This window comes from Neophocaena asiaeorientalis, unplaced genomic scaffold (assembly GCF_003031525.2).
Source record: "Neophocaena asiaeorientalis asiaeorientalis breed wild unplaced genomic scaffold, Neophocaena_asiaeorientalis_V1.1 scaffold648, whole genome shotgun sequence".
Taxonomy (NCBI): domain Eukaryota; kingdom Metazoa; phylum Chordata; class Mammalia; order Artiodactyla; family Phocoenidae; genus Neophocaena; species Neophocaena asiaeorientalis.
Genome location: NW_020172781.1, coordinates 4,532,605 through 4,545,629, shown reverse-complemented (window position 1 = coordinate 4,545,629; position 13,025 = coordinate 4,532,605). Strand labels below are relative to the sequence as shown.

General features: G+C 46.7%; 2 protein-coding genes across 4 annotated transcripts in view; one reads left to right on the top strand and one right to left on the bottom strand.

Moving 5' to 3' along the window:
* Nucleotides 1-5,965, bottom strand: part of KCTD10 (potassium channel tetramerization domain containing 10) — a 33,634-nt gene extending 27,669 nt beyond the window's left edge. For both annotated transcript variants that reach the window (XM_024741475.1, XM_024741476.1), the window contains exon 1: nt 5,881-5,965. In XM_024741475.1, coding sequence (XP_024597243.1) covers nt 5,881-5,883 — 3 coding nt within the window. In that variant the 5' untranslated portion in view covers nt 5,884-5,965. The remainder of the gene's footprint in view (nt 1-5,880) is intronic.
* Nucleotides 5,966-6,217: 252 nt separating this feature from the next.
* The window catches only part of UBE3B (ubiquitin protein ligase E3B), a 54,914-nt gene continuing 48,106 nt past the window's right edge, over nt 6,218-13,025 (top strand). The window contains exons 1-4 of one of the 2 annotated variants that reach the window (XM_024741467.1): nt 6,218-6,399; nt 10,176-10,282; nt 11,659-11,840; nt 11,999-12,119. In XM_024741467.1, coding sequence (XP_024597235.1) covers nt 11,680-11,840; nt 11,999-12,119 — 282 coding nt within the window. In that variant the 5' untranslated portion in view covers nt 6,218-6,399; nt 10,176-10,282; nt 11,659-11,679. Of the gene's footprint in view, nt 6,415-10,175; nt 10,283-11,658; nt 11,841-11,998; nt 12,120-13,025 lie in introns of both variants that reach the window. The other variant, XM_024741466.1, reaches the window with a different exon arrangement.

Below are 13,025 nucleotides of genomic sequence, written 5' to 3'. Positions count from 1 at the left end.
CCCACAGAATGTGAATGACTTCACAGCACATCACCAGCAGACAAGGCAACTCGGCAGCTGATGCATCAAGACACAAGCGAGGCCCCTCTGTAATTATGTCTGAACACAGACAAAAACAAGGACATTGTCCCCCCAAAAATGACCAATAAGGGTCATCATGGCTGCTTCTTTACCAATTAGAGCCCCATTCCATCCTTCCCGCCTTCAAGTGAGGAATTACTAAGACCCAATCCCAGAATCAGCCCTGTTTCCCGGCAGCATTCAACACAGAGCAGAGCCCCACTTCCTGAGTCCTTCCCACAATCACCCACCAGAAGCCCGAGTCCTCTGAGACTCTCCACAGTTCTCCCTCAATGCACCAAGAAAACAAACCCAACTATGACTGCAGACATACTCTTGGTGGTTTCAGTTGGAGGGCACTGACAACACAAAACCTTTAAAACTATACCCTGGACTGAAAAAGGACTTTTTTTTTTTTTTTATTCTTTATGCTTTTTTTTTTACAGACCTCCCACAATAAACACATATTACATTTATAGCTGGTAAAACACAACTGTTATTTTTTTAGAATTTATTTATTCATTTTTAATTTATTCATTTATTTATTTTTTGGCTGCTTTGGGCCTTCGTTGCTGCACACAGGCTTTCTCTAGTTGAGGTGAGTGGGGGCTACTCTTCCTTGCGGTGTGCAGGCTTCTCAATGCGGTGGCTTCTCTTGTTGAGAACACAGGCTCTAGGCACACAGGCTTCATTAGTTGTGGCACGCGGGCCTCAGTAGTTGTGGCTTGTGAGCTCTAGAGCACAGGCTCACTAGCGTGGCACACGAGCTTAGCTGCTCCGTGACATGTGAGATATTCCCGGACCAGGGCTCGAACCCAAGTCCCCTGCATTGGCAGGCGGATTCTTAAGCACTGCGCCACCAGGAAAGTCCCCACAAGTGTTATTTTTTAAATGGGCTAAGGGACTAATGAGTGGCAACCTGCCATCCACCAGTGATAGTAGAGGCAATGGCCAACTTGCTTGACCTCCATCCCCTCAAAAGAATGGCCGGGAAATCACCCACTGGGGAACTCACTGTTGTCAGGGCGCTGCAGAATGACACGGACGAAGAATGGCCTCCTGGAGAGAAAGGCGTTTTCTCAAGAAACTGTTCCTGCTTCGTTCACCAAGTGAAAACATCACAAGAAGGTTAAGTTTTCAAAAGTTCAGGCTTAGCTCACCTGGGGTCTCTGTGGCCTGATGCCAAACACAAAAGACAGAGGCCAAGAGGAAGCAGTGATGCCTCCCTCCTAGCTTTCATGTGAAATCAGTCCTCAGAGACCTGCCACTAACAGTTATGACCAATCATTTCCCCCAGAAAGACACGTTGTCCATTTGATGGCAGAAATGGCTTATGGGAGTAAAGAGTTTTAGAAAACTCTGAAGACCTGGAGCAGGGGGGAAAGAAAAGCTTATAATTATGGATTGGGAGTTTTTTTGGGGGGAGGGGGTTAGTTAAGGAAATTTGCCCCCAACTGGAAATACTTTTTTAAGCACCCATTTCAGATCTAAATTTATACAAAAATGAATATGTTTTTGGGAAATGGTACGGCATTTTGTAAGGCACTTACCGTGAAACAGACAAAAAAAGTCATAAAGAATAATTTTATGTGCTGTACTTTTTTGGCTTTCCAATACCTTTTTTTTTTTTTTTTTGCGGTACACGGGCCTCTCACTGCTGTGGCCTCTCCCGTTGCGGAGCACAGGCTCCGGACGCACAGGCTCAGCAGCCATGGCTCATGGGCCCAGCCGCTCTGCGGCATGTGGGATCTTCCCGGACCGGGGCACGAACCCGTGTCCCCTGCATTGGCAGGCGGACTTTCAACAACTGCGCCACCAGGGAAGCCCCTCCTTACCTTTTTAAAGATAATCTGCATACACTAAAGTGTATTTTAAGTTCTAAGAGTTTGATGAGTTTGGGTCAACTTATGCATCTATGTAGCCCCTACTCAAATCAAGATAGAGAACATTTCCATCACTCCAGAAAGCCCCTCCCTGACCCTTTCCCACTCCTCCCTTCCAGGAGATACCACCGTTTTAATTTCTATCACCACATACTACCATTTAAATCCAAACAATGCTGGAAGACAGTTATCACTATCTTCATTTTGTGGACTTGGATACCTCAGCCCACAGACAATCAGTCACTTCTCCAAGTGCACTGGTGACGGAGGTGTCTTGATGAGGAAGCGAGTGAAGGATGTGGGCAAGTCCTGCCTGGCCCCAAGCCCATGGTTTTATCAATGGTCATGCTTGGTATATACAGAGCTATGACACAGAAATTGAGAAAGGGGGCCCCACCCCCCATTCTTCAGAAAGTACAAAAAAGCTCTGAAAGAAAGACAGGAGGTCATGTGTGGCTGAGAGCTTGGGTTTGGAAGTCAGACCTGAGTTTAGGCCCCAAGTCCTGCCACTTACCAGCTGTCTGAGTCTAGTCCCGTCTAGCGAGTGGGGACGGCGGCCACACCTTCCAGGGCTGCGAGGCCCCAGAGAGCACTCAGCCCAGCCCCTGCCTCAGAACAACACAAAGCACTCAAACTACGATGATCTGGGAATGCGCTCCAAGTCTCAAATTATCTTCTCTTTTAAGTCCATTTCCAGGTCTACTGACATTCGACCGAAACACTAAGAGAGAAAGGCAGAAACCATCCTGATCTAGCTTGAGACTTCCAAGTAGACAGAGAAAGCCCTGAACCTTTCCAGAGCCCACCCTTCTAAAGGCCAGTCACTTCAATACTAGGAGAGGCCCTTGGAAAAAAGATTCTGGCTGTGTTCATCCCTAAGCCTGAGTCGCAGGGAGCGGAGGACACAAAGCAGTAGACAATGAGCCTCTCACAGCAAACCTCTCTTCGGAGGCCTCCTCAGCCATCCCCGCTGGGATCCTGCCTTTGTTTCATCGTTAATGAGGTTGGGGAGGTGAGGCAGGAGAGAGCACAACTGGTTACAAGAAACAGAGGTAATTAACACTTGCAGTGTTGGTGACTGATTCTACTCAATCAGAAGTTTATTCCAGTTAGATCAGTAAGTCCAGGCTTCGCTTTCCCACCTCTCCTGAGCATACTGCTGCTGATTCTAAACAGTGGCTCTCCACATTAAAAAAATCCTGATGCCTGGGCCTTACTCAGGGAAATTCTGATGCAATTGGTCTGGGGGTGTGGCTAGGCAATAGCACTTTAGAATTCCAACTCCCTAGGTGATTCCAATGTGCAGCCAAGATTTCAACCCGCTGTTCTAAAAGTTCTGTGTCGCCCCACTCCAATCAGCCTACATTTAACTTCCTGGTCTTGGAGCAGCTCCCCAACCTCTGGCTCTATAAGCCCTATGAATTTCTGACCACACAGAAAAACAAACCAAATCGGAAACAAAAGCAGGCCCCTGCTTCACAGCTTCAGGCCGCACACAGACAAGAAGCAACTGTACGCATGCTTAAAAAATAAAAATCAGCCTAAGGGGTAAAACCTCTGACTCGAAAGGAGACCCAGGCAAGTACAACAGGAGAAAAGGCACCAAATCCCTCACCCTTCGAAGTTTCCTCTATCTCTCTCTGTAGAACTGTCTCGTGCGTGCGTGTGTGTGTGTGTGTGTGTGTGTGTGTGTGTTGGAGATGTGTGTAGAAAGTCTGAATAAGAGTTCAGCAAACCTAAACCTGCAGTTCTGTGTGATGTTCAGACAAATGGCTTCACCGAGTCTCAGCTTCCTAACTTGTAAAATGAAGTTAAAGCCATAATCTTCAGAATAACCCTCAAGGAATAAATGTTTAAGTATTTAGTGTAGTTTCCCTTTTGCTCAAGTTGTCCTTGAGGCCAGAGCTTCCCAGCCTTGGCTGTACTGGAATCACCTGGGTGCACTTAAAAAGTGGTGATTCCTTGGCTTCACCCAGAACAATTAATCAAATTGGGGAAGGGCACGGCAACTCAGAAACTAGTGTTTAAAAAGCTCTTCAGGTGATTTTAATGTGCAGCCACAAAGCTCAGGTGTTTCTTTAACTAGCTAAGAGTCATTGTCTTGAGGCTAATTATAAAACTCCCCCTACCCTCCAAATCAGGGTACTTCTACAACTCAAAGGTCTGCTGTTCCATTTCAACAAAACTAAATTCAACCAGTGGACTTCCCTGGTGGCGCAGTAGTTAAGAATCCGCCTGCCAATGCAGGGGAAACGGGTTTGAGCCCTGGTCCGAGAAGATCCCACATGCCGCAGAGCAACTAAGCCTGTGCACCACAACTACTGAGCCTGTGTGCCACAACTACTGAAGCCCGGGCGCCTAGAGACCACGCACCACAACGAAGAGTAGCCCCTGCTCGCCGCAACTAGATAAAGCCCGCGCGCAGCAATGGAGACCCAATGCAGCCAAAAATAATAAATAAATTTATGAAAAAAATAAAAAAGAAATTCAACCAACCCCATAACTGTAGCATTATTTTGCATCCAAAACTTACAGGACAGCCACTGATATTTCCAAGAGTTTTGTCGAATTACTTTCTCTTCTTGTGTTGTGTACACAAACGATTGGCCTATTTCTTTCAGGCTAGTGAGGAAAACGTTATCATCACTCCCATTTTTAAGGGGAGAAAAGTAAGTACCAGAACTATTAGGATCCTCTGACTCCCACTCTCATGCACCTCTCATTACAGAGCCCAAATCAAGAAAGCATCACTCATCCCCTGCAGGGCTTGCTAAAACAGATTGCTGGTCCCCACCCCGAGACTGATTCAGTAGTCTGGTAGGTCTAGAAAACTTGGCCATTTCTAACAAGTTCCCAGGTGATGCTGCTGGTCTGGGGACCACCGTTTGAGAACCACTGCTTTAATGACTTCTCTCCCTCAAGTGGAACTTACTTTGCACAAAATGGAGCTGTTCAAAGTCAGATACGGGTTGAATCATTTTTTTCTTCAACATTGGCCTTGGGACCGGTGTTCCCTAAAGACTGCACTTGCCAGGTTAAAGACTTGGGGCAAACAAGTAAAAAGAGGGTCTGGGCTGAACTTTGGTCATTCCCACCCAGGGAAAAAGGGCTATTCAAGAACAGACCCTTGAAGGATTCCAAGCACAGATAAACTTTCTACAGCTAGAAGAGTGTGAGGGATCCCCAGCTCCTTAGCTGTGGCCACCCCGGGTCTCGACGCAAGTGACTAGATAGGTACCCAGGCGCCAATTAAGGCGCTGGATTCCGTGGCGAAGGTACCCTGACCTCGGGACCCTGGCATCATACCTCCGCGGAGTTCCCAGCACCGAGCACACGCCCACCGGCGGGCTCCCTCGGTTTCTTTCCTCCGCTCCACTGGCCCGTGTGTTCAGACGCACTTGTAAGCCTCATCCCCACTTCACCGAAACCCAGCGACTCTAGCATAACTTCCAAAAACCCCGAACACTCCGCTCCAAGGAATCCCACTTCGCCCTCTCATAAATTACCCATTCTCCTTCACAGCCCTGCCCAAATCCTCATTTTCCACTCCAGATGTCTACCTTCAGTGACATCTCTTTGTTCTCTTTACAATCACCAATTCTCATTTCCGACCAGCGCTGAAGTCTCAGAGACTGCCCCCCCCACTCATCCATGCACATATCTACTCCACGAGCCCAAATGCCCTTTCCCGGATCCCCCAACAGCCAGGGACAGCAGTCCCCTACACACACACACGCACACGCACACACACTTCTCCGTCCAGAGCCCTTCCCCCACCCCCGGCCTCGCCCCCCATCCATTCCCCCAACCGCCTCTCTCCTATCGCGACAGCCCCTCATCAAACCCCTTCCTCTCGGTCCTTGCCCCCTTTATTCTACCTCTGTCCCGCTCCCTCGCCCGCCCAGAGACCCCAGTCCGCGGGCTACGCCCTCCTTACCATGAAAAGCCGGAGGACGCCGGAGTCTCCAAACCCGGACTAAGAAAGACAGGAAACACCCAGCTCGCGTGAGCCTAGGGCGGAGGCGGGGCCGGGGCGAGGATTTCCGCACTCGGCCATGCCACTTCCGCCCCGCAGAGGACAACTTCCTAAAGGGTCCGTTGTACTCCTAGATATCGGCCGCTTTCCTTCAAAGTTCCCTGGTTGGAATGGGTTGCATCTCTTCTCGGCTGGGTCAGGCATTTATCCCGCTCCTAATGCTCCGCTTTTTCGGCTTCCATAGAGGAGGACAAGGTGCAGGGAGGTTTTCCTTTCCGGACGAAGAAGCTCTTCGGAACTGTCGTTTACCGGAACTGGATAGTTGTTTCCCGGCGGAGCTCTCAGAGTGAACATCCCGGGGCAAGATGGCGGTCGGGCCTCGGCTACTGCCCCGGGTCAGGCAGAGCTCGGGGGTCTTGGGCTGAGGCGGTGGTAAACTACGGCCCCGACCCCGAGCGCGGGGGCCTCGAGTGGATAAAGGTCTACGGCCTGCGGGTAGCGAGTGGCAACAGGGTTGTGGGTTCTCTGGGTAGTGGGGCCGGGGACTTGGAGGGAGGTGCCCTTGGGGCTGGGTCCCTGCTTCTCCTGGTCGGAGGGGCAGGTGCTGGGGGCCGGCTTTCGGGTTCAGGTGGGGGGTGGGGAGGGGTTCTCCGTGACCTTTTTATCTCTGGGGCCAATGAGATAAAAAGGGGTAACAGGCCTTTATAATAGGAGTAGCGCTGGACGAAAAAGATTTGTTATTGTGGTTACTGATGCCGGGGAAAGACGCCGGGCCGCAGGAGTCACCCAAGCCGGAGTTCGAACCCTACTCACTGTAACCTTGGGTGAATTCTTTCTCCTCTCTGAGCCCAGTTTCCAACTCTGTGAAATGGAGTAATTAGCTCGTGTCCCAAAGGGTGTTGTGTAATTAAACTTTTAGAACCATGTCTGACATTCAGCGCTCCATGGAAGCAGCTGGTGGTAATGATACCAATAAAGGAAAGCTTGGTAGTAATTTGACTTTTAGCCCCATGGGCAGCCTTGCATTCTCGATTTTTCTTTGCCTTCCGTGAATAGTGGCGTCCCTGGGTCTTCTCTGTTGCACTTAAAATAAATAATTGCTTTGGGGTTAGAAGTGGGTTCAAATTCAGGAGCCTAGTAACCTCTGACAAGTCATGTCCCTTTCTACATTTCATTTTCTCTGTGTGAAGGTGGGATTTGAAAGCATGCACCTACATAGGCTGTAGCCTTCAAAACCTGTTGCTTATTCTTAAGAAAGTTAGACTGTTGAGACCTGATAGAGCTGAAAAGACAGAGGTGGTTAAATATTTGTACAGTGTCTGATCCATGGTCCACCCCTAACAAATGGTCATTCAACCAGGTCATTCAACCTAGCTGCCCAGCTATTCCCACCATAGACGGAAAATTGCCTTGGGCTCAGACAGCAGTTATATATGGTGCTTCACCTTTGGACTACACTCTCTAGACTGTCAGGCTCTTTCATAGTGCTCCATGAAGTTGGCCTGATCCAGAAAAGATTGATTTTGAACAGTCTCATGGAACTATAGAAGTAGAGAAGAGTCCTGACTCAGTATTAAAATCTTGACTCTGCCCCTTTTGGGATTATGGGAGATATTAAATGAGATTATGGGAGGTATTAAATGATCTTATAGGGTTGCTCTTTTTAGATGAGATCACATAGAAAGGACTTGACAAGCAGTGGGTACTCAAATCAACATGTTTCCTTTTGCTTTTCAGACCATCTTGGTTATCAACAATCTCTTGTTTCCTTATCTTTCCACCTATAACATTTTTGTTTCCCTAACCGGATTGTAAACTTCTTAGGGACAGAACGGTAAAGCTCACTTACCTGCTATCTGCTTTCAGATACTCCTTATTAACATTTTCCCATTTAATCTAATCACAGTATCCTGATGACTAAATCGAGATACAAGAAGGGTAAATTTTCATTTAATCCTTTTAGCAACTCTAGGAGACAGGTACTATTATTATCCTCAATTTACAGATAAGGAAACTGAGGCCTAGAGAGGATAAGTAACTTGGCCAAATAAGGTAGAACCAGAACTTGAAAGAACTAAGGGCTACTTTGACCCAAGGCTTTCTCTGCTACTCACAGCCTTTTCTATGCACAGCCTTTTCTTTGATTCTCCAGGGCATTTAGCAGAGTAAGTACTTAATAAATACTTCTGATGTGTTTTTATTTGATTGATGAACTGTAATAGATGTTATGCAGGTAGAGGAGGTGAATAAGAAAGAATTTGAAGAACTGCAAAGTATAGACCATTATGTGGTGTAAACAGAAACCAACATACAGCGTTGCCAAGGGGATGATGATCTCAAGGAAGGGATCTTATCCTGCAGGGCCCGCTGGGAGAAGTGAAGTTTTGACATAGTCTTAGAGGTACTTAGTCACAGTTGGCATGCAACCTCCTGTTCTTCTATTGGGAAAAAGTGCTCTCTTCTCCTTCTGCTCCCTCCCCTTCCTCCCCCTGCCCCCCAAGAGGGACTGTCTCCACGTTAGGGAAAGAGTATACCATTGTGCTCATGGCTTGGGCCAGCTTGTTTGTAGCTCTCAGGACCCTGAAGCTGTTCCCCAATATAAACAGCGCCCAGGGCTCATAGCCCAAGTGACAGGACTGGTGAGTCTTAGTACACCCAGGGATAGGAAAAACTCTTAACGGGTGACTGTTATTTCCTACCCAGAGAACCATAGTGCCTGTACAGATGAGGGCCTCTGCTGAAGAGTTTTAAAAAAGAAAATCTTTGTGTCTATAAAAATAATACGTCAATTAGACTTACTGACTGTGCGCCCCGTCAGCCACCTCTATAGGTGCTTGAGGTCATCATCTCATTCAGTGCTCATGATCGGCCTCTAAGCTGATTAACAGACAAGACAGAACGACTCCCAGATATCTCCCCCCGCGGTACACTGCAGAGCTAGGGGCTGGCTCCAGCTCTGACTCACAGTGCCATGTCACGCTACCACATGCCTTCTATGGAGAGTTCGAAAAACAGACTAGTTAGGGAAGCAAAATTTCCCACAGTTCCCCTATCTCAAAACAACCACTCTTTTTTTTTTAATATTGAAGTATAGTTGATGTACGATATATATAAGTTACAGGTGTACAATAAATATGGTGATTCACAATCTTTAAAGGTTTTGCTCCATTTGTAGTTATAAAATACTGGCTATATTCCCCATGTTGTACAAAAGATCCTTGTACTTTATTTTATACCTTACAGTTTGTACCTCTTAATCCCTTACCCCTATACTGCCCCTTCCTCCTTCCCTCGCCCTACTGGTAACCAGTTGTTCTCTGTATCTGTGAGTCTGCTTCTCTTTTGTTATATTCATTAGTTAAAACAACCATTCCTAATGTGTTTTTCCCCCCAGTTTCGTCTCTACCTGCGCACGTGATTTTTTCTCTTTCGTTATGTAATTAGGATCATGTTGTAATAGGGAAGAACCCTTTGTATTCTATTACAAGTTAATCGCTAAAGGGATGTTGCCTGTAAACTTAAATTATACATAATTGCCCACCTCTGGGAACCCTGCCTCCCAGGTAACGAGCATTAAGCTAAAATACCTTTGTTTAGCTCACAGGAAACATCCTGACCAGGCCCACCTCTGAATGACTGCAGGGAGGAAGAAATTAACACGTCCCCTCTGGAGGCTGACCAGAACCAGGAAATGTTTGACTTTCCTCCCTCCCCTTTTAGTATAAAAGAAGCCTGAATTCTAATTCAGGCAAGATGGTTCTTTGGGGCATGAGTCCACCATCTTCTCGGTTTGCTGGCTTTCCAAATAAAATCGCTGTTCCTTGCCCCATCGACTCGTCTCTCGATTTACTGGCCTGTCGTGTGGCAAGCAGTATGACCTTGGACTCTGTAGCAGTGTTGGTTCGCAGCCAGCCTCCTTTTCATTTCTTAGACATAAATATTTTTCCAACTTGCTGAAAGTGTCAAGCATAATTTGCAATGGCTTTTAAACATGTCATCCCCTCTGTTATTCTTAGTTGCCATCACAAAACATTTACAGCTTTAATTCAGCAACTTCTTTGGGCTTATTCTCAACCTGTTCCCTTTCAACTGTGAGGACTGGGGAGATACGTCTACCATTTAGATCCAACATTAACTAGAGAGGACACAGATGTTTTCGCACTGTCTTTATTACTTTTTCTCAGTGAGGAAGGTAAATGATGCCTACCTAGAAAACTAATCCTAAATCTGGATTTTTTTTCTTCTGCTTCTGCCAGAAAACACAAGCTCCTCTGAAATGAGAAGATGTCCTCAGCTGTGAGCCCTGTGCAAAATCACTAATGACTGATTACCTGACATTTCTGCGTCACCGGCAGGTCCTCAGGTGAGTGCTCCAGACTTCCACTTCTGGGGCAGAGTGAATGGTTTGGAAGACTGGTACCTTTTTATTGCCTGTCTTCTCACGCTCCCTCCCATCATCAGGTAAAAGTTTCAAGATGGTCTTACAGGTACTTAGTCACAGTTTGTGTGCAACCTCCTGTTTTACTATTGGGAAGAGGCTCTCTCTTCTGCTTCCTCCCCCACCCCCGACACCCCATGAAGGACCGTCTCCATGTTCGTTTGTCTTGAGAATTACTGATGAGAGACCCACGTGTAGGAAAAGCCTTACTGTTTAACAGATGTGAATCAATGTCGAACAGGTGCCACAGAGGTCTCCCGATGTGTTGACATGGGAGGAGCCTTCTTATCCTTGATGTTTTCACGTGGACACTGCTTTGAGTGAGGTAACCTGGTAAAGAGATGGTTTACAAGAAGTCTAGATTTCTGAGTATTTCATTTCAGTGCCCATGTCAGCTGGTCTGATTATATATTTTGGATAGAATGACAAAGTTTTCAAGCATCTAAAGACATCATCCCTGTGTGGGAGGCTCTGTGGACCAGTGCTGTGTGCTCTAGGCTGATAGCCAAAACCATCCCTTTGGGAAAACACAGTTACTGATGATTTAGATTAAAATGTAATGGCTAATTTAGAGTCCAAAAATACCAGTCTGTGGATGGGGGCCTTTCTACTCTAACGTCTTCCTCAGCCCTTGGCAGGATGGGAACGGTGAGGACAACAGAATAAGTTATGCCTAAAACCAAACATGTTCGATTTAATGGATTGTCTGGCATTCTGGAATCATGTACCTTTGGCTGCTTTAGTGTTTAAATGGCCCTTTAAAAAAAAATGAAAGGCTTCTTTTGTGTTGGGCACAAAGTAGGTATCAGTATATATTTGTTGAGTGAATGGATAAATAAAATAATGGTGACAGTAAATAATTATGTTTAATGTTTTTCCCTCAAGTCTTTACTTGGCAAAATAAAAGTTGACTGCTCAGTGAAATATCCAGAGACCTTTGACTTAGAGGATGCCTGGTTTGAGTTAGAGCTTTGTGGTTGGAATTGATTAATGCTTTGTTTATTCATTAAACCATTGCAGAGCCCAGACCCTATGCCAGGCACTCTGTTGTTTCTCTTAAAAAAATGTGATAACTTAATACAGGAAAAAGCATCGCTGGTCTGAGGAGTTGCATGAAAGGAGCCGACAGGAAGCTGGGACTTGTGCGGGGACAGCTATCAGCCATTTGGGAGGGAGCTGGGGGGTCCCGAGTAGCTTTCTGCTGCTGCCCAAGTCCCTTCCTGCCCTTTGCTCCTGAGCCCCTTTTCGTGAGTGTTTTTAGTATAATGACCTACATCAGCCACTTGCCATTTTCTTTGCAGGGTTTGTGCAAGTTTGCAAACATGTTCACTGTTTCTCAGACGTCGAGAGCTTGGTTCATTGATAGAGCCCGTCAGGCTCGAGAGGAAAGGCTGGTGCAGAAGGAGCGGGAGAGGGCAGCTGTGGAGATTCAGGCCCATGTACGGAGTTTTCTCTGTCGGCGTCGACTGCAAAGAGAAATCAGGTGGGTGTCAGGAGCTCCTCAGCACGTTTTCTTTTGTTTCCAATTCATAGCAAAAAAAAAAACGAACCGATTGCTTTTCTCTTAACAGTTCTTGAACAGCCTTCCAGCTGCTATGAACTCCTAATTTAAAACGTCTTTTTTTACCCTTCCCTCCCTAGGAGAGAGATTGATGAGTTTTTTAAAGCAGATGACTCTGGGTCCAGTAAAAGAAGTGCACTGTGTATTTTTAAGACTGCCAGGAAACTGCTGTTCTTGTTCAGAATTAAAGAGGATGATGAGGTAAAATAATAATAGCAAACCCACATCGTGCTTATGTGTCAGATCTTTTTGTAAGTATTTGATAGATATTAACTCATTTAGTCCTGACAGCAACTCTGTGAGACAGGTTCTGTTACCCCCACATCCTGCCCCTTTTGTTTTCTTGGAACCTGTTTCGTAGGGATTATGCCCAGTGCTGGGAATCATCACGATTGTTTTCACATTGACTCTTACAGGCACTTGTCCTCAGATGCGTAGGTTAGCAGATTTATGAGACACAACATGGTACAAGTCATAATAAATGGTAACTGACAGGCGGTGGTGAGGACATTGGAGGAAGAGGTGGGCTGTGGTGTGCCATCAAAGGGGTGGCCGCTCCTCTGCTCCAGCCATTGCGGGACTGATACTCTGATTTTTTTAAAGACACTCCAGAGCTCTTTGACACTCAGTTTTCTAATTTGTAAAAATTGGCCACTAATTTGAAATTTCTCTTAAAATCCTGCAAACCAAACAAAACAGGCTAGTTTTACCTGTGGAATTAGAAAAATCAGCCTAGAAAGTAAAATTCCAGGGGAGCAGCTAGTCATCTGTATCAGTACTAATGGAGACCCTTGAGGAGGGCCTCTGTGTTCCTGGGGGTTAGGCATCCATTACTGCTAAGCTTCACATTGTGCCAGACCCTCTTCTGGGTACGGGGCCCCAGAAGGAAACAAAGTGGGCAAGGTCTCTACCCTTGAGGAGCCTGTAGCCCAGCAGGAGAGAGAGAGGAGGATGCTGGCAGTAAACGCAGTCACGCAGATGAGGACAGGCAGGCGCAGGGAGGTGACGCCCGTTTACAGAGGAGGAAACCACAGCTCAGTCTGGTAGAGCAGCAGCCAGGGCCACACCTCTTTTAAGGGTGGATCCAGGGTTGGTACGGCCAGGGTG